The sequence below is a fragment of the Colobus angolensis genome, unplaced genomic scaffold (assembly GCF_000951035.1).
Source record: "Colobus angolensis palliatus isolate OR3802 unplaced genomic scaffold, Cang.pa_1.0 Scaffold230, whole genome shotgun sequence".
NCBI classification, from domain to species: Eukaryota; Metazoa; Chordata; class Mammalia; order Primates; family Cercopithecidae; genus Colobus; species Colobus angolensis.
The window spans coordinates 3,359,150-3,386,490 of NW_012115489.1; the positions used below are offsets into that span (position 1 = coordinate 3,359,150).

The window sequence follows — 27,341 nt, forward strand, 5'->3', positions numbered from 1 at the left end:
GCGATAGAAATGAGTTTTTATTTGTAAAAAGTTACAAAATGATATTGTACAAAAATAAAGTCTGTAGAGAACTTTGGTTGTATAACACAAACGACCGAGACAGATCAGAGAAGTCAGAACTTTCAAACAAGTGCACTCCTTACTGTATCAGATGGCAATCGCAATGATAAAGAAAAATCACAAACTTTACCCTTTTGTGGATTTGGTAGAGCAATTTGCTTCCATTAAAACCTGCTTGTGGTGTGTAGGTGATGCCGGGAACAAGCTGTCAACACCCATTGGATATTACAGCTTTTTTGGGCAGGGACTCTCCATGGGGAGCTGGTGTGGGTGTGGGACAGTCACAGAGGTTGAAGCCTGGGAAGAGTGGCCATCACACCTGCCAGGGTTCTCTGAATGGGACAGATGCCCCTGGGGCCACATCCAAATTGCACTCCATGAATGACTAGATGGCTGGAGTTTGTCACTGTTTCGAGCAGTTTGAATTCTCAGCAAGATCCCAAGAGAAGGTGAGAGAGAAGGCCTTTCCTCCATTTCCCAGGCAGGCAAAGGGAGCAGAAAAGACAGAGAAGGGCAGAACCGTGAAGAATTTGAGTATTTTCAGGGAAGGGGATGGGATATCTGGTAACTGCTGCTTCTTGTTACTTTGTAAAACTGACATGATTACTTGATGGAGGCCAGTATTTCATTTAATTGCTAAATCTGTCATAGTTTTATGACTAATAGCTATTAAGGTAGTAATAGATTATCTCCTTGATGAAAATCCCTTTTATGAAATGTGCAGCAAGCTCTAATATAGGGCCTAGTGTGTCATATGTGTGTTGGCTGCCTGACAAATTCACAATCTAGGGCATGGAGGGGGTGGCTGTTCCCACCCGATGCTTCCTCCCACTCCACCTTCTTTCTGTTTTTTTTTTTTTTTTTGAGACAGGGTACTGCACTGTCACTTAGGCTGGAGGGCAGTGGCATGATCACAACTCGCTGCAGCCTCGACTTACTGGATTCAAGTGATCCTCCTTCCTCAGCCTCCTGAGTAGCTGGGACCACAGGCGTGCACCATCACGCCTGGCTAATTTTTAAAGTTTCTGTAGAGACAGGGTCTCCCTATGTTGCCCAAGCTGGTCTCAGACTCCTGGGTTCAAGAGATCCTCCCTCCTTGGCTTTCCAAAGTGTTGGGATTATGGGTGTGAGCCGCTGCACTGGCCCCGATCGCCTTCATTTGAAGGCAGCACACTCTTAAGTATGAGGCTCCGTGTGTGTGGCTGTGGCTGGCCCAGACATGGCTTCCTCAGCACCCTTCTCAGCCATCTGCTCCCCAGGGAACTGTCAGGTGTTTGGGTATATAGCAGCAGCAGTTGTTGACCCCCGGTGACAGCCCAGGAGTTGTACAGGACCTGGTAGACCCTACCTCTGGAAGGCCCCTGTGTCTCCCATGCTGCACTGGGCAGCCGGCATATTCTCGGGAGGGCCGTGGGTGAGCAGGGATGGAGGGAGTCGGTAAAATGGTAGCTACCTGACAGCATTGTTGACATTACTTTTAGGTCAGCATTAAATCCAGGACTACCTGTTAAAAGGAACTGAACCTTTTCTATATATGGTTATGCATAGTATAGCTAGGTATACATGGAGGGGACTAAGAGCTTAAATATAACAGGAAGTGGAGCCCACAACGTATCTGTTCAGCAATGGAGCAAGGAAGAAATAAAATCAAACGCCGGTGGTCTTTGAATGCTGCTCCAGGAAAGGGGGCTTGCCTGAGATGCTCCACAAATAAAAACTGGGGAAAATGCTGAAATCTGGGGAAAATTAATGAGACATTTTCTTAAACAGGTAAAGTAAGTGATTTTTGCCTAGCAAAAAACTTTTTAATACTTTGAAAAGCATGGACCCTTGTTCCCAATTCGAATTTCCTTTTGTCACCTTTCTTAACATTTTGCGAGCACATATACTTTGGCACCTTTGAAAAGAAACTTTAATAAATAAGGGAAAAAAGAGAAACTCATTAGTGAACGGTAATAAATAACAATAACTTAAATCTCAATAAATATCTTCTCTATATTTCTGTATCTGAAACAGATGCATTGCATCGAGTAGCTTCTCTGGTCACTGGTGACCACGCATCAGTGGAGCTGGGTATGTAACATCTGTCTCTCTGTAAACCAACAGGCCCGAGGTGCTCTCCCTGCCCGGAGGCAGTTGGGGGCCTTCTCCGATTCTTTCCTACAAGAATGCTGGCGAAAACCACAACTCATTTCCTGTTTCCAAGGACATAAAGGAAATACCTTCAGGTTTGTGTTTAATCAGGAGCACAGCCTTTTTGGTTCCTAGCCAACTTCTTCCCACCCCACACACGGTGATGGAAATCAATCACCAACTGCTGGCAAAAATGCTGGTTGTAGTCAACCTCGGGCCTCGACTTTCAAATGCAAAGGTGATTATCTCTTGTATCTTTGCTTTTTTTTTTCCCTCTCCTTTCCAGGGTATGTCTCCACTGAGTGACAGAAAAATAAACCTCTTACTTTCAGCAGTAAAACGTAATGACAAGGAACAACACCAGGATCCCTGTTTCCCTGGTGTCTTCAGACACATGAAAACAAATCACAGGAGATACACTGGTTTGGTTCAAGTGCATCCGCAGCCACGCCGGTGATCAGTGACAGTGGACCGTATCAGCTGGAACGGTGGCAACAGCCAACCAGGAACATCAGCCCTGAGCTTCTAGTGACATCGGCTGCCATCCTGGAGAATCCAGAGGGCTGTTTTCTCTCTCTCCTGTCCAGTTGTCTGTAGCTCGATCTCCCTCTACCAGGCTCCCATGATGGCTGCCTTCCTCCTCCTCCTCTTCTTCTTCCTCCTCCTCCTCCGCTTCCTTGGTCCTCATCTTCCATTCTGGGCAAACATTTCCTGGGAACCTTGGTCCCTTTCTTTGCACTGTAGCAGGAATGCAATACACAGCAGTCTCTGGAGCCGGAGTCAGATACATCCACACCTTTTAGCGGAATGCTTTCTTAGAATATGGTAAACCAGGTTATCATCTAAAAACGACAGGTCATCATCAAAGGCGGTGGGTCTGCAACATGCCTGCCCTACTTTGTCACTCACCAGCCTTCTATTTCTGGATAAGTTTTTTAATATTTTGTCATATGTTGTCTCAGCTGCATCACAAGAGCCGCTGCAGTACCTAAAAATCAGTTCCTCCTTGGTTTCATAGCCCAAACCCAAGTCAGTGACATTTAAATGTATTGCAGTTAAGACACAACCCCGGTTTTTGCCCCTCTGGACTCTCCGACTTTTTCCTTTGGAATTCTCTGGGTTGGCAGCTGCAGCCTGCCGATTCCGCTCTCTTCTAGGAAGCACTGCCATTTGTTTATCTGGTGACCTTTTCAGTCTTTTAATGGTGGCTTGAATAAAATCCATGACATCATCAAACTGATCAGGATAATCCTCTGGCATATTTGCTGTTCAACAAGAAAAGAGAAAATGGCACATGAGACAAAATGATCGTTTCAAGCCGTCTTCAAGATCAAAGTGCCCCCCAAAGTCAGCAAAAATTGGACCCACAGCAAAACTATCAGTCGATTAAGCTACAGGACTGTTGTAATCCCCAAGAACAGAGGCAAAAATGCACAAAAGAAAGATGATTTAGTTGGAAGAGGAGACTACCGTGGTGGTGACATACTTCCTCGAAGAAAACAAATCCTTAGAAGCATAGTTTTCATTTGAATAACATCCACCATTTTTAACAAGTCCATACAGAGCTCGCTGTGAGCTGGCCAATCCTCTAGGGGCATTTTTCCTGCCTAGTCACACAACCTAGAGTAGTGGTTCTCAAATGTGAGTGTGCAGGCAAATACCCTGGATATTGACTAGAATGCAGATTCTTGGCCTTACCCTTGAAGACAATGAGTCAGTTGGTCTGGGGAGGGGCCAAGGAATCTGCATTTCTAACAAGCCCCAAGGAATTCTAATGTCAAAGATCCACGCACCAAACTTTGAGAGACACCATCTTAGAGGGTGAAAAAAGTGAGGTCTTCCAATATGGCTACCTTTATCTGGAATACTGAGTGCTCTTCCCTGAAACTTGCTTTGATTCTGTGTGGCTGAGTGGGACAAGAACCATTCTGACAGAACAAATGAAGAGCTCAGGAATGCAACTATAGTTTAAACTTCCTTAAAAATCACTAAGGAAATGGAAAACAGTTTATATTTTACTAACAAAGAGACTAATTTGCTGCTTCCTTTGAACAGCATGACTTTAACAAAAAAGTCCAGTGATAGAGTAAAATGGCATTTATGTATCAAAGCAACAAACGAAATGAGATGCTGTCTGTGGATAGAAGCAGCCCTGCCCCCAAGGGTGAGGTCCAGCCTCAGCTGCAGGCTGTCACATGGCTCCCACGGTCTGGCTGCAAGCAGGACAAGAGGCCTATTAGGGAGATCACATGGAGGAAGGATGCGGGGACACTAAGATGTCTGAGACCTTTGGTGAAAGTATGAATCAGCTGTTTCTTGGTGCTTTCTGCCAGATTTCAGTGTTTGCTTTGGCGGATCAAGTAAGAAGAGAAAAGTAACTAATGGAACAATGTAATAAATTTCTAAACAGGGGAAATAAATTCAAACACCTGTTTCTTAGGTATTAGGCCTTTTATGTCTCCCTCACCTCATTTTTCAGGTCATTTATTATGTTTAGGATTATAAGTGGCTTAAAGAAATATACCACAGAAGAGGTGTCAGTAAGAGTAAATGTTTTTTGCCAAGATTGTGTTAAAGCATAGAAAGATTACATTATGTCTAACCCATGTCAAATTGTCTTGTCATAAACCTAACCTATTTAATTGTTAAAATATCAGGTATCCCTTCCTATAGAACAAAATCTAGCAAAGGCAACTTAACCACCTAAGTGTGTAGTGTGTAGTGTGTGTGTGTGTGTGTGTGTGTGTGTGTGTAATATGTAAAACATACGATATATAACAATGAAAAGACTGGTGACTGGAAGCCATAGAATGCCTGGTTGCTCTCTGAAATTTAGCATTGGCTGGATCGGCTGCACAGAAGTCACAGAGCTGTTTCCACACTGGCTGAAGCCCTGTCACCTCTTGCCTGGATAACTGCAGTGGCCCCTGAACTGGGCTCCCTCATTCTACCCTTACCCACCTTGGATCTATTTTCTACCCAGCCCCCAGAGAGATACTGTAAACGCAGAACATAACCCCCTCTGCTCAAAACCTTCCAGTGGCTCTCCGTTACTCTTGGAGAAAAAGCCCATATCCACACTGGCTCTAAAGGCCCTACCTGACCTGGCTGCCCCTCTCCTCCAGTCTTTACTATGTAACTCTGACCTCCTCTCCTGTTTCTCCTCTTACTCCCTCCCATCTAGCTACCCTGGCTTCCTTACCATTCCTCAAACACGGGGCTCAGTGTCAGCACCACTGACCTTTTGGGCTGGGTCATTCTTCATTGTGGGAGGCTCCTGTGCACTGCAGGATGTTTGGCAGCATCCCTGGCCTCCACCCAGGAGAGGCCTGATACGGTTTGGTTGTGTCCCCAGCCAAACCTCATCTTGAATTTTAGCTCCCATAATCCCATGTCATGGGAGGGGGCCTGGTGGGAGGTAATTGAATCATGGGGGCAGGTTTTTCCTGTGCCATTCTGGTAATAGTGAATAAGTCTCATGAGATTTGATGGTCTTATGAAGTGCAGTTCCCCTGCCTGCCCATGCTCTCTTGCCTGCCACCATGTCAAAATGTGACTTTGCTCCTCCTTTGCGTTCTGCCATGACTGTGAGGCCTCCCCAGCCATGTGGAACTGTAAGTCCATTAAATCTCTTTCCTTTATAAATTACCCAGTCTCAGGTATTTCTTCATAGCGGTAAGAAAATGGACTAAAATAAGGCCTGTAGCATCCCCCATCCTAGTCATGACAGATCAAGGTCATGACTGGATATTGCAAATGTCCCCTAGGGGCAACACCATCCCTTGAGAACTACAGCTCAAACAGTCAGGAACTCAGGGACTTTGTGCTGGCTGTCCCCTCTCCACCTGGTCCCTTGGCCTATAGAGCGATTTGTATTTTACCTGCAATATAGGTAGGCAAAGAATATCAGACTACATGTCTCCCACCCTGTGGCCACTCCCACATCTCCTTCAAGTCTTTGCTCAAATGTCACTGTCCATGAGTCCCACCTGACCTCCCTGTTTAAAACAAGATTCCTCCCCAACCCCTAATCCAGATACCCCTGCCCTGTGCCTCCCCCTGCACTATAATTCTAGATACATTCTAACACACCATCTAACTGATTTCTTAGGGTTGTTATTTATAGTCTGTCTTCTCTAAAAGAATGTCAACTCCAAGAGGCAGGAACTCTGTCCTGCTTATTCACTGATGGATCTCCAAGTGCTTGAGTAGGCTGTGGAGGCCTACGGTAACTGCTGGCTGAATGAGTCGGGTCATTTTACTAGGGGGAAAGAGAGTTCTTAATTTTTCAAGGGGACACTGGGACTTCAGCTGGAAACTGCATCATTATGAAATGAAATGCTCCAAAATAAACAGCCCACATTACTCAGGAAAGCCACTCTGCCATGAGTGGCACAGTTATTGCCCACCAGAGAGCTCCAAACTGCCTTTCCTCCTCAGCTTTCTGCAGTTTCGCAGCAGCATTAATTCTCAGCGCCCACCTCCCCTGGGTCTCCCAAAGCTCTCTGCTCCCTGAGTAATGCTTTCTTAAGGGGGCCCGGGAGAGCGCTCTTTTCTTTCTCTCTTTCTCTCTTTCCCTCTTTCTTTTCTCTCTCTCTTTCTCTCTTTCTTTCTTTCGAGACAGAGTTTTGCTCTTGTTGCCCAGGCTGGAGTGCAATGGCGTGGTCTCGGCTCACTGCAACCTCCAGTTCCTGGGTTCATGCGATTCTCCTGCCTTGGCCTCCCACATAGCTGGAATTACAGGTGCCCGCCACCACACCTGGCTGATTTCTGTATGTTTAGTAGAGATGGGATTTCACCATGTTGGCCAGGCTGGTTTTGAACTCCTGACCTCAGGTGATTCATCCGCCTCAGCCTCCCAAAGTGCTGGGATTACAGGTGTGAGCCACTGCACCAGGCCAAGAGTGCTCTTAATTTGTCCTTTCCTTTGTACTGCTTTCTCACTGAACTTCCTTTAGGAAGTGTTCTTTCAAAAGAAAAGAAAAGAAAACAAAATAACAACTTTAAATCACTTTGACAGAAACAATTGACTTTTTTTTTTTTTAAATGAGCTGTTTTAGCTATTAGTGATTTCTTTCAACAATAAGCTAGTAAAGAGGAAATAAGTACAGATGTGCCCAGTTTCAAAAAAAACATGCTTGTATATAAATTGGAACTTATAAAACAGATATATTAGGAGAGACTCATCAAAATACAGAAGAGTCTTCAAATTAAAAAAAAAAGAGACTGTTTTACAAAAGGACTCACATCATAGGCTCTATTCAAGAATTCTAAATAGGTCATTAACATTAATTTAGGAACCTGGGCATATAGAAAGTTAAGTCAATTAACAATTAACTGAAGATTAATCAGAAATGAGGGTAAAACATTACTAAAATTTTAATATAAGCTAATGGGAAAACATTAAGAGTCACAGAAGTTAAAATTATGCTGGTTTAGAGACTCATTAATCTATACGTTATATAATTTGTATTACTAGAGTTACAGTAATAAGGATTTGAAGTGGCGCTTATAGTGTTTTTTCTTAGCCCTCGATACTTGGAAGATCTTGAAAAACATTTTTCCTCCTTTTTTAAGATATTTTGACTGCATGGCTTTGTCACAGGCTTTGTTTGCCAGGTAAAATACAGAAAGCCTGATTTGAATTTCAGGTAAAGAGTGAATACACGTCATAGCAAATTTGTCCAAACCCATGGTATGTACAGCACCAAGAGTGAACCACAATGTCCACTATGGACTTTCAGAGATATTGATGTGTCAGTGTAGGTTCATCAGTTATAATAAATGTACCATTTTGGTGGGAGATGTTGACAGTGGAGGAGGCTATGCATGTGTAGGGGTAGGGAGTATATGGGAACTCTCTGCCTTCGTTTCAATTTTGCTGTGAACCTAAAACCGCTCTAAAAAATAAAGTCTATTATTTATTTTTTTAAACAAAAGACTTCCTGGCATGTGGCTAATGAAAACTCCTTCCTTTGATGGAAAGTCTCCTTCACCCTTTGTTGCTAATGTGGAAATATTATTTAAGCCCCAAGTTCAGGCCATAGGCAACTCTTATTAAGCTGAAGTTTTGTTTTCCTTCATATTCATGAAAAATAGAACAAACAACAAATATTTATGCTGAAAAATTTACATGGATATGAATTCTGGAAGCCAGGAAAGGGCAACATTGTATTTTTCAAACTACAAATAGGCCTGCCTGTTCCGACTACATGAGTTCATTCTTAGAGCCAGTCTCAATTTATTGATGCAAAGCACTTGGGGACATTAGGAGCCATACTCCTCTGCAGAGGGTGCTGGGCAGCCTCACTGAGCCTGTCCTTAACTCTTCTGCAGAGGCCTCTCACCCAGCCCAGACAAGAAACTCCTGGTGATAAGCTGAGATGCCCACAGCTGCCTCTATTTTCCAGGAATTCACTGAGCTGAGGGAAAAGAAGAGGGGTCTGAGTTTGGATTCATTCCCTAAATTAAGACTTACTGGTGCATCTCTGTCATCCTCCCATAAAAACCTTGGCAGAATGTCAGATACGCAAATGACCCTCATTTATTAACTTTAATTGTGAAATACTTGCAAACCACAAAAGAGGGGCATAATTAAAAAAACAATAGGTCATATCTTTGCTCATTTCCCAGACCTGCTTGGAGGATATATCTTGGAAAACATGTCCATCTAAAAGATAAAGTTTTTGGAAATCCAAAATGCTCAAATGCATTTAAGCTATCCTTCAGAGTGCAACCAAATATTTTGGTATTATTCTATTTAAAATATTTTAATTTTGATGTGTTCTTTGTATAAGTAGTGTTACTTAAACAAATGAAACCTTATACTGGGGCACCACTCTGGGAACAAACAGTTCATTGCAAAGACTTTGCTGCCCTCGATTATGGGGAAAAAAATAGTAATGCCACCTCAGGAACAAAGGACTGAGATAGTGACTACTTTGTAAAGTCAATTGAGTTTTAATAGGAACAAGGCGGAGAGCTCCAAGTCCTCCCTGTAATAGCTGAACTCAAAATTACATAATCTAAAACATTATATTGGTTAAGCTGGCAATAGTGGACAAAATCTTTTCTTAAAATGCCATATTTGTCTAGAAACAGTACAGGTTAACCATATTTTAATCAAAGGGTCATTTTAATACTTGTAGCTGGTTGTCCCCTCCTCAGTTTGGTCAGGCAGGGAGTCTAAGCTGACTTTCATTCTAAGTCATCCTAAGTCCCCAACCCGTGGGCCTGAGAGGGAGGTGGCACAAAGTTGTCTATGAGGGACAAAGTGGTGAGGACACAACTCCTTATCCAGAGGGTGGAGGGAAGGTCTTTGAGGCTCAGAGGGACCCAGGAGAGAGGGGGCCTGACCTCAGTACCCACAGTGGTCCTGTCCAGGAGGAGAGGTCTTCCAAGGCCAGACTTGAGATCTGCATGAGCCGGGCTTGGCTGATGCAGGGGCCCCAGAGAGAAGGCTCAGGGGTTTCTTGCTGTGGGGAGAACAGCCTTGCCACTTTACTATAAAGTGTCCAGCTTCTGTGCCTGGAAGTGTGAGGGCTAAAGAGGCTCACGGGGTGAGCTGCTGCCTGAGCCAAGGCCACACAAGTGAGAGATACATCAGGAACCAGTGCCAGATGGTAGGGCCCAGTTTTGGGATGGAGCAGGAAGCTGAGGATGAGGCCACAGGATGCTGCACCTGTGGCTGTCGAGGTGTAGTGCCATCCATCCTGACATGCAGAGCTTCCTATGAAAGGCTGTCTTCAGACAGGAGGAAAATGGAAAACCCCCTAATGGTGGGAGACATTGAATCTGGTATTCTTTGCCTACCTATACTGCAGGTAAGATGCAAATTGCTCTATAGGCCAAGTGTCTGAAAAATATAGAGATCTCTCTCTGTCTATAAACACATACACATACACATGCATGCATACATATGTGTCTACACACAGAGACACACACATACATATATGAAAAGATCAACTTAAAATTGATATAACTTCTCAAGAAGAGTCCCAACAAATGTCATTGTTTTGGAATAAGTTATTTTTATCTTTCTATATGATACAAACATGATTTTCTTTCACTAATATTGGAATATCATTACAAGAATTACATGGCTGAGTTTAACCTTAAAACTTCTTGCATTACAAAATTTCATCAGGCTATAACTTAGATAAGGGCTTCCTTGAAGCACTTAAAAAACATGACCAATATAAAGGTGGAATACTGCCTACTTTCACACAACATTAACTTTAAACCTGACAACCTCCCTTCAAGGCTAAATTGAATACTATCTCCACTTTACAGCTCGGGAAGCTGAGGCTCAGAGAAGACAAATATTTGGTGAAGGCCACAGGACTAACAAATGTGGACTTGGTGGTTCAGTTTCAAAGTTCAAACTTGTTGTCTTTTCATTTTAAAGTAACAACTCTGCTATCACTGAGCACTTCAAGTCTTGTGGCAGATGGGAATTTACTCTGAGACAAGAGCAAGGCATGCTGGTTTCACCTGTACACATTTACCAAAGTCAGCACAGGAGGTGAGAAACACACTTTCTGTTGAAAAATTCAGTATGAACGCTAAGTAGATCCTAATGTTAGGCTGCCATGGGCCACAGAATACAGTAAATTGTCTCCAAAAAAGGAAAAGCCATGCCACTCAGGGGCATCTCTCCCATGCCCTGGTTCTTGCATATCATGCTAAGGCAGCTCTGGCGATTTCCCAGTTAAAACCGGAAAAGCCGCAGCCAGCACGGCAGCAGATCCAGACAGAGAGGCCCCATCTCCGGAAGCTCCTCCAACTCACGCTGGCACCAAATGACCAGGCTCTTGCTGCAGAGCTGGAGAGAACAGAGGCCCAGATTCCAGTCCCGGGTCAGTCCCCGACCAGCCGCGTGACCCTGGAAGCAGTCGCTTAACCCTTCTGAGGTCAACTCAATGCTCTCTGGGGCCCTTTCCAGCTCCACAGTGCTAAAGTGTGGAGAGTCTAAGTCTTGGCTGGAACACGTGGCCAGACACGGGTTTTTCAGTCACCTCTGCCAGGGAGAAGACCACCTCTGGCTGACACTCCAGCAGCGTTCAGCTCAGCCAGTACCCTCGGGGGTCCAGGAAACCCCACAGGTGGTATTTCAGAACTCTGCAGTGCTGGACCTCTTCTACCTCTTGACTCAATGTCTCGGCTACATTTGAAATCATCGTCATCAATCTCCTCTTAAATCATCAAGTCATCTTCCTGTGCCCTATTTAAGAGAGGTAGAAGATGTGTAGAAAGGACCCTGTATCTGCATCTGAAAGCATCCAGATTCTACTGCGAGGCATTCTTAAACATCAGTTTCCATCTGTAAAAATACAGATGGGCCCCCTGACCCCTGAGAGGACACATTACAGCCACACGCTACAACTCCTTCAGTCTCCATCACCCAAAAGTCAAACACTCAAATTACCATCTTCTTCGAACCCCAGTTTTATTCATTTCTGTTTTTGCCGCTTCAAGTATGCTTAGGTCATCCCCGGCTTATGACTCTAAGGCTAGAATTGCCCACTGCAAGTGGCACAAAATGAATCAGGAGAGCCAATCAGCTTGTCCTTGAAGCCGATCTATGGACTGTCAACTCTTGTTCTTATTTGACCTTCAGGAACCTCTAAAATGTGCAGTCCATGAGAATGGACTCTAACTGTGAGTTCATGAGAATGTTCCAGTTCTCTGAAAAACTTCTGCAAAGTTTTGTCATCTGCTCCTATTTCAAAGTGATGTCTTTACCACTTATTTGAACTACTTTTTTAAAAAGGCCCATAGATCAGTAAGCACTGAATGCTGATGCATCTTACATAATATAATGACCTTCCGTGCTTTCCTATTTTGGACACAGAATTCGTCTAGTGTTTGATAGACCGTCCTGATCATAGGCTGCTGTTTCAGGAGTGTCCACAGCATCTCTTTTCCTAAAAACAATTACCAGCTGAGGCAATTTACTAAGTCATTGTGACCATTTCCAGAGCTACCAGTGCATTCTCTTCAGGACCAGTGGTTTGTCGACAGAAAGGCATGACATCAGTTTATTTGAAAAGTATTTGCGTTGTAAAAACACCAGTGTTTTGTTGTTTTAAAAAAGCATTTCTGGATTCTCTCAAGGCAGAAGAAAAAGACCAACCAGAGTGCAAAACACCTTAGAATATAGAAAAAGGAGCTGTACTTTGAAAAGCCACTTTGCCCATCAAAATGCTGTCTTATTTACTATCTCTACCTGCTTTGAATGACACTGCACATACTTCTTGTACTATATCCTAAACTGTTATCCTACAACTCAACTAAGAAAATTTGTAACAAATGGACTGAAAATTACTCCATGAATATAAATAGCCAGAAAACCCCACTCAGGGAGAGACAGACAGTAAATTCCTTTGTTACTCAGGTTCTGATCACCTTGCTCTGGTTTCTATGTATGTGGTCCATGCTTTTATTATAGTTATGCTAATAATTTTACAGTAATACAGCATGGTGCCCCTGGGTGGAAAGTGTCCATTCTTCAGCTTTTAAGTCAGGAAAACACCGAAGAGGGTGTTCATTTGTTAGCTAATCCATGAACACCTGGCGTGAGCTAAAAGCACTCCAGAGTCAGTAATAAACACCCCAAGCTAATGAGCACACACCAGGAGCTCTGCTACTGCCCTTATAAAAAACTTAACGGGGAAGGGAGAGAAAGTTACCCTGTAAAATTAAGTGCACAAAAAGCCACTAGGGCAAATCATCCCTGTGGTGTTATCAGAGGCAGGTGACTGTGGGGGTGGTGGAGTCTCTCCTTTCTTCTTTCAGCGAAGCCCTGCCCCCAGCCTGAGAGGCTGCAGGACCCTGCAGGATTCTGCACTCAGTGTCCCTCAGCTCCTCCCAGGGGACTCACTGAGCAGTTGGTAAAAGGCCTGTAAGGGTCTCAGTGATTTGAACAAGAAGGAGGGACTAAGAGAAGATGAAAGAAATCTTCTTTATCATTTGAATGTGTTTGGTAGATTCCTGTGGTCAGATACAAGGAGGGAATTCCTACTCACAGTGAGTGAATTTACGGGAATCTCAAAGACTCTTCAGGTAATGAGATATGGTTATCATTCTAAAACAACTCTATCTGCCAAACCCATTCCCCGATTTTTTTTCCTTGATGACTTTTTGATGCAGTCAGAAGAGTGACATCTGAGTGTTGTGGGCTGGCAGGAAGTGATCTTGTGAAGTGGTGACAAGTGTGAGTGCTGGACTCAGGCTGCCCTGTGTCCAGACCCTGGCTAAGTTGCTAACCCTGTAAGTCTCAATTTCCCCATCTTTCAAATGGGGCTAGTCACAACTTTACCTTCAGGTCAAAATTAATATGATAACATAAGAAAAGATTTCAGGTCAGTTCCTGGTCCACAGAAAGTATTTCACAAATGGTGCCTCATGTAGGCCAATATGGTTGCTGCATCTGGGACCTTCCTTCAGCAATATTTGCACAAAAGGCAGCAGCGCAAAGCCAACTCTGCGGTCTCTAGACAAAGCAAGATTGCCCAACAGGGGATCCCGACACTGGTCCCTACTTAGTCTAGCGTATTCTACAGAGGAGAGACTTCTGTGCAGGGCCTGGAGCCCCTGGCATGGTGGGTTGTGGGCAGAAGCCACAGGCCTGTCTTGGGAGGCTGTGCCAGCTCTCCTGTGCTCCTCAAAATGCCTGACAACTAAACACGCAAATGTCAGCTGACTCCGGAGCCCATGAGGGATATCTTTGTGTCCACTATGGCTTAGAGCAGTGTCTTCAAACTGAGGCAACTGGCCCTCTGGGGGCACATGAAGACTTTCTGCAGTGCCTATGGGTGGTTGAAAGGGAATCTGTGTCCATTTCCTCAATTTCCACACGCGCCGTGTCCTAAAACGTCTGGTCTGCCTGTGGATGTTCCTGCTGTGGTTCTCCTTGCCCATGTCCCCTTTTCCAATCCTCCTTTGTCCTTACTGAGAGATGGTGTGCTTCTCACCCATCTTGCCGTTCTATAGTGGGGCTTGTCCCGGGGATAAACACCTTCAGGTGCCATACAAAGGCATTCATGCATGAATGGCTCCTTGGGACAAACTGATATTGGGTGCCTCCTGATGTGACGACACAGCGCCATGAATATGATATTCCAAGGATGTTTACCTAATCATGTGGAAATAATCAGACAGATCCAAACGAAGGGCAGTCTGGGAAACAGCTGGCAAAAGAGCGCAGAGTTTTCATAAATGTCAATGTCATGTGGAAAAAAAGACTCGTGAATCATTTTAGATTAAGGAAGTATAAAGATACCAGACAGTCAAATGCAATTTATGGTCCTGGGTTTTTTTGTTTTTAAAAAAAACAAAACATAAAGGACATAATTGCTACAAGTGGGGACATATGAACACGGACTATCTATTGGATAACAGTATTATATCCATGTTAAATTTCCTGAGACTGATAACTGAATTGTGGCTATATAAGATATTGTCCTTGTTCTTAGAAGGTACATACTGAAATATTTAACATTGTGATGTTTACAACAAATTCTCAAATGGTTCAGAAAAAAATGAGGCAAAATGCTAAAAAAGAGGTTAATCTTATTGAAGGATGTATGGGTGTTCATTGTACTACAACCACTTCCAAAGGGAGAAAACTTTGTGAAAAAACCAAGAAATCCTGAAGCAAGCTGCTCCATATTTCCTCCTGGTCAGGCCCCTTGGGAAGCCTCAGTGCTTTCTCTGCTTGTCTGACTGTTCACCTATCCATCTCTTTACCTTACAAGTGGGATCCAGAAATGTGACAGTTGTCATGGGGTGTATGTTAACATGTACATTTGAACTGAAAATGAAGTCAGACCTTTCCTGACCAAAAAGCCAATTGATTTGGGCGGATTAGTTTGATCGTTTTCCATGAACTGAATAAGCTACATATACAGGTGCAAAGTTTTGCCAAAAGAATATTTAAAGCATATATTCAGTTCCTGAAAGGGCTAGAAATGACATCTAGTATAATTATTTAAACCTATGATGAAAAATTTTAGAAAGCTTCAAAGTAGGTAATCGTTTTTCAACATTCTTATTTGCAGGTTTGCAGGCAAAAAAATTGCAGGCAAAAACATATTGTTTTAAAACCATGCCTTTCTGCTTCAATTATGTTATTAAAGTTATGCAAAATGGGTTTTGCCTCTACTGAGCTAATCAGTTGTTTCCCAGTGGTGACCTAAGTCTACTTACGCATACTCCTGTTCCCACTGGGGCTGTCACTCTGACACTTGTGCAGTCACACTAAGTTCCCATGTGGATGCCCTCCCCTCGCTGGGCAGAATGGGAGTGATCTGAGAACTAGAGTCTCCCACAAGGCTTCCCGAATGCTGTCTGCCTACCAAGCACTTGAGGAGACCTTGCTTTGTTGCAAAGAGTTAGGGAGCTTCTCTCATTGCAAAAAGCATCAATATTATAGGAATACTTAGATAAATTCATGTTTCTCTTCTTAAAACATCCTGATCTGGACTTTGAAGTAGTCATTAGTAATACAGGCTTAAGCCTACCACAGCCCAAATGGAAATTTTAAAAGGGCCTAAAGGAAATTTGATAGTCTCTGCTTTTCCTTTCTCTTTGCTTGCTTAATTTTCCTGAAAATCTGTGTTTCAGGGTTAGCGAGTGCATTTTTAAGCAAGCCAAATGTCTGTATTTTCTTAATCCACTAATGTGCATGCACAGTCTGTGTAAAGTCAAGAAATATTGGCTTTCGGACCAAAACGCTGAGGTTTAAATTCTGGTTTCACCAGTTACTAGGTTTGTGACGTGGAACAACGCTCTAGGTCTCCTTTCTTCACCTGTCAAATGGGGATAATAATATCTCCTCTTGTATTGTAGAGCTCAAACTTACTTGATTTCAGGACAAGAACTGTGTTCATGTTCATCATGTGGATAGTTAAAAGGTGCTAGGTCATTAACTTTTATATTAAGTGTTTATTTGCAGCTATTCACTTACTTGGGGCTAATAGTTTGATTCAATTGTGCCTATGTCTAGAACATTTTAAAAAATAAGAGCACAATACCTCAAAATGAAAGACATGCTTATGGCATAGGCCCCACTCAAAAGCAGTCTGGGTATTTAGGTAACTTCTGTTGCAAGACAGCTTTGAAGCAATACCCGCCCTCTGCAGTCACCTGCCTGCTCCATGTGTGCCTCACTGCTATCAAAAACAGAGCAAATACCTTTTCCTGAATTTTATAGCGTCACACAATCTGCGATCACCTATCAAGACATCTTCAATTTCCCACCACTTCTTAGCATCTCTTTCTAGAACTTGGAGACTGGTCTGTCCTCCTCCTTGTTCCACTGTCCCTACCCCACATCATGGTCCCAAATTTTCCCATGCTACTCTCTAGTATGGAAGGTCCCCCTTTCCTTTTCCCTTCCTTTCCCAACACCCATCTTTCAAGTGCCAGGTCAAATCCTCCCTCTTCCCTGAAGTCGTCCCTGCTATGATCCCCAAATCCCAGTGAGCTCACTGCTAGGAATTTTTACCACGCATGCGTACAGCTCACCTAACCCTGCACAGTAGACATAGCTATCTGAGTGACATTCTATTCACCCATCCAGCCATCTGCCCATCCACCTAGCAATAGTTTACAACTAGATCACCAGCAACCTTATTTACAAATTTAGCCTTTTTGAGACTGCATGGCACCCAGCACATGAAAGATATTTAGTATTTGTTTCCTGATTGAGCTCAAGTGATTAACTAAAAAACAAGTATTTTAATCAAATGAAGGTGCTATGGGTCATGAGCGCTAAATAAACAAAGAACAAAGAGATGTTAGCAGGGGAAAATATCAGGGAGCTTTAATTTTTATATCTGTTGAAGAAGAACCTGTTGAGTACATTGCTTACGCCCTGGGTCAGCCTGAGATCCTAAGACTGGCGAAATCAATTTAAGCCTTAAATAGATGTCTCTAAACAGCAACAGTTTGAAATAGGTTTCCAGACTGGGACCAGAATGAGAATGTTGGTCTCAGATCTCAAGTAAAGAATCAGTGCCTCCTACAAGAGTCTGATGTGCAATTTTTTGATTCCAAGAGACCCTTCCCAAGTGGCAGAGCGCCTTTCCAGCTTAGGTAGTTAGCAATAAGACACAATAGATACATGGTGCTTGTTTATTCTAAATTCTATATTTCATAACATTAGATTTGAAAGCTTAACATTTACCCAGTTTGTTGTACTAGAAGCTTGCTTAGCTCTATAGAGGTGGTCTCACAGGTTACTAAGTTTTTTTGCTAGGGTTATGAAACATCTTAAATTAAATGTCCAGCTGGGATCATTTACAAAGATACGCTCCATCTCTATATAGGTAGCCTCCAACTCACAACCCTCTTATCACTTACATAGAAAGATCCTACCTTGCCTTGCCTCCCTCCTTCCCATGAGGGAAGAGGTCTTCCTAACATAACCATGGGAGTTTGGTGAGAAAAATTCCATTGGAAATACGTGGGCTTGGAAACTGGGGAAGCGACGGAGCTGTGAAACCTGGGAAGAGTCAGGGGCAGCTGACGCAGGGGCAGAATCCCAGGCAAGCCTGGCCTGCCTACGTGCTGGCCAACCAATAATAGGGCCCAAAATAGCCTGCCCACAAGGCCTGCATTTCTTTCACTCTCCGTACTCTGTTGTGCTGCTGAAATCCCACTATTTAGAGCAGCATCCTGGCAGATGTCACAGCGGAAGAAGGGAATTCACTGGGTGCCCAAGGAGGGGCCATTGTAAGTAGGAGGGTGGCAAATGACAACTATGATCCCTATTTATGGAGCAGAGGCTTTACAAAGCAATACCCTCACATCAGCCCATGAGACTGGTTTACTATTATGCCTGTTTTACAGGGGAGAAAACCGAAGCTTAAGGGATGTTAAGTAACAGCTCAATATCTCAGTTAAGTGGCAAGGCTGGGGTCCAAATCCTAGTCTGGTCTGAATGTGTTACCTTGAGCTCTTGCTTGCTGAAACCTCCCTGATTTGTTCTGTGCCCTCCTTTTGCAGATTATAGGATATGGCCCCCAGGGCAGAGACTCTCACTTAGTAATATTGTGAAGGACAGTTCAGTTATATTGTGGTTTACATAGGCTTTTGTGGGCTAACCTGAAAACTTGATAGCTTAATTTAAAAAATTGTTCCCATAGGAAATTTTGTGAACTGCTATCAAACTGGTAGAATAGAATCCCATTCTATTATACTAAATTGGGAATTACTTGTGATTACAACTTAACAATGCTCAATGTCATTTTAGTTGGTTTCCAGTCACACAAAAAATTCAGCCCACCTTACTGGACTGAGGTTCTTTCACGTTAATTTTTTCAAACCACCACGCATGGACATTTACTAGAAGGTATGTTCCATGAGGGCAGTGACTTTTGTTTATTAGGTGTATCAAGGTATCCCTAGCACTTAGGACAGTGCCTGGCATAGACAGGCACACATGTAACTATTTGGTGAATATATATGTGCATTTAGATGCAAATTTTTAAAACCACATGCATTTTATGCTTTTACTTATTAAACACATTTAGAGTTAAGATAGGGGATATGACTATGATGAACTAACCTTCAATAAATTCAAACAAGCTTGTGCACCATGGTCTAAGTCATTCGTTCAAGACCTTCCTCCTAGACAAAGTATCCTCCCCTTCGCATATAAAGTACATTTCAGTAGTTTGGGGGAAACTCTGTTCCCAGCTTCAGACCTGCCTCCTGTGATCATGGAACTGTGACACATTATAGATGAGTTGCTTTGCTTCTTTAGGTTTCAGGACTAGAGGGGTTTCCTTTCAGCTTGAAAATGCTATGACATTTGCAAGTTTCAACTTGCAGATTCCTCATGCCTGCTTTAATTGCACTTGGGAAACTGGCAAAAAGCAAAATAGTGGCAAAAAGCAAAATAAACGAACAAAGACAGCCAAAGAGAAAAGTCTTGGGTAGCCCAAAAGTCAAGTCACAAGTCCTTGAGTTTAGATAGGCTAGAAGTTGCTACAGGAAGCAGTCCTGGGCCATTTACTTTACAACCAGCCTCTAGGCAAACCCATTGGCCAATTATGAATTCTATTCGGTTATCTCACACTGAGGTCATACTAGGAATAGAATTCTGGATGTTTTATTTACATTGGAACCAGCAGAACACATGCAATCTCAAAGGTGAGTGTGCAAACTATATATCCTGGTCCTCCTGTAAAAAGCACAGGATGACTGTTAATGTGGCATGAAAGCTCTTTTGCTCAATCATTAAGTTATAAGTATTTGGATGGAACTAGAGGAATCAGAATTTACGATACTTTCTATTTTTAAATGAAATGTGGTGACTTAATGTTTTTCTACATAAGCCTTAACCAGTTGCACCATGTACAGTGCAGGATATAAATGTCAGCACTGTGACAGGGGCGTGTTGACACTGGTTCAGTGTTCGAAGTCTGCATACTGTCATTATTTTGCCTTCCCTGCACTGACAGCTTGCTACTGAATCAAACATACCTGGAAAGAAGTCAATTTGGCTTAGAATGCAGCTCAATTTCTCTTTGGGAATGTTTCTTTTTCAGGTTTCCTCTAGGATCTACTAGATCTTCTCATAGACAAAACAGAATGGGGTGTGTTCTGCTGTTCAAATGTAAATAGAGTAGTGAGAATCTTGTTCACTGATGGCATAGCATCAATTTTGGAAAAGGGAAGCAATCTTTCTTCCCCACAACATGCCCTCGCCCCCGCAATCTGTGCTAACTCACTTGCTTTGTGACTATTTGTACCTTATATGAACCAAAGATTTTCTTGGTTATTATCAAGCTGTAGTGGCTCAAGTCTGCTTGCACGTTAGACTCATCTGGGGAACACCTAAAAACTCAGTTCCTGGGCCACACCCCAAACCAAGTAAATCAGAATCTCCTGGGGTGAGACCTAGCATCAGTATTCTTTAAAGTTCCCTAGGTGACTCCAATCTCTTCTTAGGAGACTTCCCAAAGGACTTTAGGACAAGCATAAAGGCCAAGGGGCAAATCTTATAGCCACTGGCATTGTGGAGTAGAAAGGCCTCTTTTTATGGTACAGTTACAGACTATTCATTGAGCTCTAAAGTAACTTGCCCGAAAGTCACAGAGTTAGTTGAAAGCAGAGCCAGGAGCCCGAGCCAGAATTAAATGAACCTAGTTAAACAGGGCACTAATATGGCAATTAAACCTCCATGAATTAATCAGCTTTGTAATCAGGCACAGTCGTTTTTCTCTTGGCAATGTCTGGGTTAGAGAACTATTATCTGCCACTGTGTCCCTGTCCCTCTCCTCTAGACTGTTTCAGTGAATGAATAGCCAGTTTTGGAAGACCTGGCACTAAGAGGCATTTTTAAGTTTCTGTTGGAGGAACATTTACATACACTAAATTTGTGATGGAAATAAAAGCCTCTAAAGCAGGTTTATACAGCTAATTGATAGACACTCTTGGAACAGGTACGTTAGTTTCAAAGGATTAACCATGCTCCCTAACTTACTTTTGAAGTCTTAATTTGCCTTTTAAAAAAATCCACTTTCTGTCTTTCTTGGGACTTGTGGAAGAAGGGCTTTTGTTGTTATAATTAAGCATAAAATAAACATATTGCATTTACTAGGTTGTTTCCTAGCCAAGGCCACTGGCTTTGGGGGGCTCAGCGCACAGCTGACTATTGCCGGACTACTACTGTGGTTATGACCATAGTAAGTTTCAAGCGCAAAGTAACTAGAGGGATAATTCAGGGGGTGGGGTTAGGGAGGGAAGAGTAGCCAGGGTGGTATCCTAGTTACATACAGCTCATTCCTGCTTTATTTTGGGGTTGTGTGAAATTTTCTATTGCTACCTTTGTTGACATTATGCCTCTGCAACAGCCTCTATCACATGTAATGTAGCATCTCTCACTGCATGCAACAAGCTTCTGAGGAGCGAGGGAAAACGAGATCACATCACAGCCGATACGCCCTAATTGACTTGCTTCTAAAACATGTTAACTTTTGAGAGGTAAATCACAGACTTATTTTCTAATAAGAATAACCTGGGTTTTTTTTTCTCAAGAGTTAGCATTGTCACACGTGGAGTGAGCTACAGTCTTTGTCGGTAGTCCCAGCCAGCACTATTTATGGTTAAGTCTTTCTAGAACCGGAACTTTACAGAACAGAGGAACTCTTCTGAACAGATTTGACATTACCCAGACGCTTGTTCTGGAAACGGAGGCCCTTCTGTGTTTTCTCTGCCTCTGGCTTGCTTTTGTGAAAAGTCGGCCTCTCGCCTTGCAGGCGCAGTTTAGGATGAAAGTGCAATAGTTTTCAGAATTAAGCACAGCCAGGCACAGTCACACAGATAAAGGGCTTTGGAATAAAAGAAAAACTGGGAGTGTGTATAGATGAGGAAACAGAAAAGGGGACAGCTGTGTGTGTGTTTCTGAGGTGGTGGTGCTGGTGGGGAGCATATTTGTTCATCAGAATGCTAAAGGAGCAGCATAAAAATTCCATCCCCTCTGCTGGGCAAACCAGCGCGTGTCACTTTCACGCAAGGCGTGTGGGCAACAGTGGGCAGCCAGGCACCCCTGGGGCTTCAGCATCCGCACTGCTTGCCCACGGGTCGGTAGGCCACACAGTCATCGGGCTGGCTTGGGGTACGTGCGGGCGGGTGGGGGTGCGAGGGGGTCCGCCGGCGGCCCCCCCCGCGGGGACGGAACGGTTCTTACAGTCACTGCTCAGCGCGAAGGGCGCGCGGCGGCGGCCGAGGGAGCGGTCTTCGGCGGGCGCCTCGGGAGGCCTCTTACCGGCGGGCAGCGGGAAGGCGGACGCGGTGTGGAGCAGCACCAGGCAGACAGCCACGACATCCCATAACTTCATCTTAAAGTCCCGTCCGGCGGCGGCACCTGCGCGGGCAGGCGGGAGGTGGGGGAGAGAACCGCAGAATAGCACGTTAAGTCTGGGCTCCCCGCGGGTCCCTGAGCCCCTCTCCAACCTCATCACCGCCCTCCTCCGGCACCGCTGCAGGCCAGAGGCTTCCCGGGCACTCCTGCCCTCCTTGCAAGTCCCCAGTTCGCTTCTCCCTCCTCAGTGCGCCCCAGGAGCAGCTCGCACTCCTGGTTCAGGTTGCAGCTGCCCTTCTCCACCACCCGGTCTTAGGGGTCACCCAGAGTCTCAAGCAGGGCTGCTGTCCCTCCAGTTAACCCCCCATCCCCACCACCACGATTCCTGTCCGGTGCCCTCTACTGGTGCGCAAAATCCCCCATTCCTGAGGGGCAATCGGGTAGTTCCCACCCTGCGTCCTCCACCCCAACCAGAGACCTCCCCTTCTTGTCCCGGTAGCTCCTATAGGCCCCGGAACCAGTCCTCTGCCCAAGCAGTGACCGGTCTTTCTCTTTGGGAATAAAATCAAGCGCACTCCCCTGCCTCGGGTCCCGACCGGGCTTCTGGCTACTCGAGGGTAGGCTGGGGGTACCACTCACTCCGCCTGCCGCCCACGCCTCATTTTCCCCACCTAAATATGTATTCTGTTGCCAGAGCAATATTAGCGGGGACTTGGAGACTTTTGGCCAGTATGGGATATCTGGGTTAAGTTACTTAACTTCCCGAAGCACTGATTCGATTTAAAATACTCGTCCCACCTCTTAAGGTTATGAACATTAAATCACGCATGGAAAGCGCTAGCGGAACATGTAGTAAGAGCTCAATAAATGCTTTACCATTGCTGTTAGGCAAAGACTGCATTTGTCTTGAAAGTTTTAATCCTCCGTGGTATACTCGAAAACCCTTTCTTGATTGGATTTTTGCACCTTTGAGAGATGAGATTCTGCCCGTAATCCCTTCCCCTCCCAGAGGAGTCGCTGGCTCCCCGCGCTCCCGTCACGCCTGGACGACTGTACCCAGTCTCCAACGCTTTGGAGGTGCTCTGGCATTGGAAGGCCTAGACCGTGGTATGGCGCAGAGTAGGGGGTTCAGCTCTTTTCAGCCCGAGGTGGGCTCTGTTTGGCTTTTCAATTCTCACACCCCTGCAAAGGAGGGCCGCGCGGCTGAGGGTGGGTGAGAAAAGGGGGCTGTAAATTCGGGGGACAGTTCCAACCAATGAGACGGGAAAGAACCGAGGCATCTTGGGGCGCAGTGTTATCCAGTGCCTTCCTAATCTCAGGGTTCCAGTCTCCAGGGGACTAGTGACCTAGAGAGAATCTCCTCAAGTGGAATCTGCGAGATTCATGCAGTCGATTATCCTCTCCCCTCGACCCGCTCCATAAAACGGATTCTTAGGAAAAACTCGATTTTTTTCCCATGCGAGAGGGAAATGTAGAAACCAGGTAAATGCAAAAACCTCTGTGCCTTTCCCAGCCACTAGTTCACAGGCACCCCCGCCTCCATTCCAGGGTTCCAGTCCTCATCTCTACCCGGAACCCCAGCCCCTGTCCCGGTGTAGGCAACCCGGGGAAGCCTTTAATTCGGCCGCCACCTCCCACCTCTGCAGAGATGAACGCATTTTTCATTCCCTGAGCGTCTGTTTGTTCGCTATACAGCTGTTGGGCTCGAGAGGGTGTAGGGACTAGAAACTCCTAGTGACTTGCAGCACCCAGCGCCTCTTGCCTCGTGGGCTGGTCTGCAAACTCGGGAAAAAGCTAGGTTCCGGGTCGCGACGCGCAGACACAGGAAAACTGCACCAGGCCTTGCAAAATGAGCCCAGAAAGGTACTTTGGCAGCTAGGACCCGAGGAACGCGAGCCGCCCCCCCCCCAACCCCCTCGCCGGTGCCAGCTCCTGGGTGCGTGCGAAATGGCTGGCGGTCAGACCGCAGGAGCATGGAGGCGCGGGGTTAATGCACCATTCCAAATCGCGGTGCCCGCCAGCAGGAAGCCACAGAGGCACCAGATTTCCCTTCCGTCTTAAGAGGGTTTTCCCTTTTTTCCTGCCTGGCCGACGGAGGGCTTTTTAAATTGGACGTGGAGATCCTCAATTAGAAGTGTGGCGAAGTTGGCAAAAGACAACACAGTGGAAAACTCCCCGCCTCGCCAGAGGCTCCCGGCTGCGGTTCCCGCCCTCGGCCGAGCGCCGCCAGCGCCACGATCGAGCTCCCCCTCTTCCCCCCGGACAGGGAGGGCGCATTCTTCCCTCTGAGCGCCGCCGCGACCAGCTCCAGTCCGAGCAGCTCTTTAGTTCCCGGTATTTGCTGGGCGGGGGAAAACGGGGGAGGTTCTAGGGACTCGGCACACAGCGTCTACTAGGACGTGTTTCTCAGAGTCTGTGTGGGCTCCACCCCTCGGTTTCTCAGTTTGTCTCTCTATCGCTTTCCCAGAACACATCTACATCTGCCCGACGCGTTTCTCCTCAACCATGGGCCTTTGCCCGCGGTGCGAACTGCTTCACGCGCCGCCACGTGCAAGAACCAAGCTCTGCTCCTGAAGTGATGGGGGCTCTGCTTTGCCAGGTAACCCCGCACCGTTTCTCGTGCCTGGCAGGCTGGTCCCCTTCTGGGTCCAGGACCACCACGCTCCGGCAGGGCAAAAGCAGCAGGCCGCGGGCGCCGGCACCTGGTGGGTCCCCGGGCCTGGGGAGGCAAGGACGCCCAGGAAAGCCACAGAAGTGCTCCCAAAAGCAGCCGCTCGCCGCGAGGCATTTCTGAGTTCCCCGCAGCAGGGGGCACCAGAAACCATCTGAGCCGTGTCACGCCCACGCGGCCCAGAGGCTGTTATCATTTTAGTTATAAAACCGGAGAACCATCACTCCCTCTACAAGCCTCCCGAAATCCTATTAGGCCGGGGACCTGTGAAGGTCCTTACCGGCATCTCTGCTTTTCAGGCTCCCACCCCTCGATTCTCGCTGGTTTTCCTCTCCCCACTTCACCTGAGCGGGTTTCTTGGCAACCTGCTTTTAGACCATCCCCCACCCCTTCCCCGCGTCACCGTGACAGCTTCGCAGGAGGCAGCGCTCCCGCCGTCAGTGCCCCCGCACCTTCTTGTGCCTGGCAGGCTGGGAGGTTTGTTTGGGCTTTGCCTTCAAGATCCAGGTCTCAGAGAGAGAAAGAGGAGGCGGTGGGGAGGGGAGACGGGTTTGCTATAAACTCGAGGGTTTTTTTTTTTTTTTTTTTACTTTAAATGAACAAAGGGCTTAGTCTACATTCTGAATTAAAAATTTATCCAACATATAAACTCGAGGGTTTTTTTTTTTTTTTTTTGGCGTGGGGAGGTAGAGACAGAAATTGCTGGAAGATCTATTGCTTTTCTTAACTATGCTTCGTGTCCTTTACTGACAGAGGACTTATTCTCCCCTTAATCCCCCATAACTGCGGGGCCCAAGATGAGGGAGGGAAAAAGAATTTGGGACACTTCTCGCAGGCCAACTGGGAAGGGGGTCTGACTGTTTAAAATGCGAATTCCAGGTCCGAGAGCACCCGAATTGCTAGCAGGAGAGGGCTAGGGACACGGCGGACTTTCCAGAGATCGGACACTTGTTGCTTGTTGAAAAGGCGCCACCTTCCCTGCCAAAGCGAAGGCGCAGCGAAACAGTAAGAGTTTGGTAGAGGCCGGCTTTGACGGCTTTGCGGGACCGGGTGCGTGAGAGAGGTTGGAAGAAACATCTCTTCCTTGAAATACCTAAGCATATATTCCAAATACTGAGCAAGAGTGGAGCGCGTTCTAACATCGCAGCAGGGGCCGGAAGAGTTGCCTTTGTCCCCGCCTATGAGCAAAAGTGTTTCGAGCTCATGGATGGGTAAGCCCCCAGAGACGCGCACATCAGTCCTGGCGGCTGATTCTACCAAAGCCGAAACTAGCTGGGCGCCAGGAGGCTGGCGGGAACCCGCGGAAGTCCATTTCCAGCCCGAAGAGGGTTGGTTGTTCTTAGTTGGGGCAGGAAACAAACCACCAGCGCGGAATTAGCCTCGAGATGGTGTGAAGTAGTGGCAGTGGTGGTGGGGTGTTATTGGAAGGCGGCACAGAGTACAGGAGAAGAAGGAGTCATTAAAATAATAACCTCAGTGGCCTAGTGGAGTCTCAAGAATATGTTCGAGACTGAGATTTGAGTCCAGTACTGCCAAGAAAGCCCTTCTCCTAACCTCGACGGGGATGGTTAGTTGGGGTGGAGGGCGTTAGGAACGTGCAGGCAGCCGGGTGAGGAATGTAGCTTTGCCTGACCTCGCCCGGAGGAGGTGAGCCCTCCATTTTTAGGTTCTCAGCACCTTTTGCAGCAGCCCCTCCCCGGGCCTGCGCTTTGCCTTCGAACAGATCAAAACAAGCTCAATAGTAAGTTGCACCCTTGGCAATGATAGTATCTCTGCACGTCCAGAGAGGATACTTTTCGACGGCGGTGGGTTCGAAGATGACCCAAGCCCTGAATCGTTCTGTGACTTGACGGAAGAGCGCCTCGCCGAGTCCGGGAAGAAAACTGCCTCTCTTGGGCATTCGGGGTCCAGGGGCATCTGGGGCTCCAGAGATCTTTGCCCACGTGGAAAGGGCAACATACTCCTCCGAAAGGCCGGCCTCTCTCCAGTTCTACTTTTCTCTCTCCTCGCATAGCTTAGGCTCCCTCTAGTCTTTCCACTTTCTACCCTCAACCCTTGCTCTGGGGTCCAGACGCACCCCTCTGACTAGGGCACCCTTCAGCCATCCGCACCCGCCCGCGACGCAGGCACCACCCGCTCCCTCCTTCCCAGCCCTCTCCCTCACTTACCTCGGATCGGGTCTCCGCAGACCCCAGGTTGGACATTAACTTCAGGTGCCCCAAGTCCCAGCCAGGAGACCCATCTGGGCTGAGGGCTGGAGCGCGGGGCCCCGCCCAACAGGTCAGGGGCAAGAGTTCGCAATCCTGGGGTCGCGCGGGGCAGCAAGAGCGCCCTGGAGGCGGCAGCCAAGACTCCCGCCTCGGTCGCCGCGAACAGCGCGAGGGCTGCCGACAACTCTCTCGCCTGCCCCCCGCACCCCCAGAAGCCGAGGTCCGAGCAGCCGCCGCTGCTTTGGGTGGGGGGGAGGTGACAGGGCTGCGCGCGCCGCGCTCTTGGCTGGGGCTGCGCGGGCCCGGGGCGCTGCGGGCTGCTCAGCTGCAGCTGCCGCGCTCTGCGCCTCCTCTGGGCGCACTGCCTGGGAGCACAAGACGGGCTTGTCTGATGCTGCCGCGGGAGCTGAGGTCTTGCCTGGAGATCCGAATGAGACACCACGTCAACCGG

General features: G+C 46.3%; 1 protein-coding gene across 5 annotated transcripts; it reads right to left on the reverse strand.

Moving 5' to 3' along the window:
- Window positions 1-27,016, reverse strand: GDNF (glial cell derived neurotrophic factor). 5 transcript variants are annotated; one of them, XM_011944381.1, is made up of 3 exons: window positions 26,849-27,016; window positions 21,896-22,072; window positions 1-3,458 (listed from the first exon to the last, which is right to left on the reverse strand). In XM_011944381.1, exons 2-3 carry the CDS (start codon window positions 22,044-22,046, stop codon window positions 2,974-2,976), a joined length of 636 nt encoding a protein of 211 aa, XP_011799771.1. In that variant the 5' UTR covers window positions 22,047-22,072; window positions 26,849-27,016; the 3' UTR covers window positions 1-2,973. The 5 variants fall into 5 exon arrangements, with proteins under 5 accessions (XP_011799771.1, XP_011799772.1, XP_011799769.1 ...); XM_011944382.1 differs by lacking the exon at window positions 26,849-27,016 and adding an exon at window positions 22,886-23,084 and having other exon boundaries at window positions 21,974-22,072; XM_011944379.1 differs by lacking the exon at window positions 26,849-27,016 and adding an exon at window positions 22,886-23,084.
- Between the last annotated feature and the right edge of the window lie 325 nt (window positions 27,017-27,341).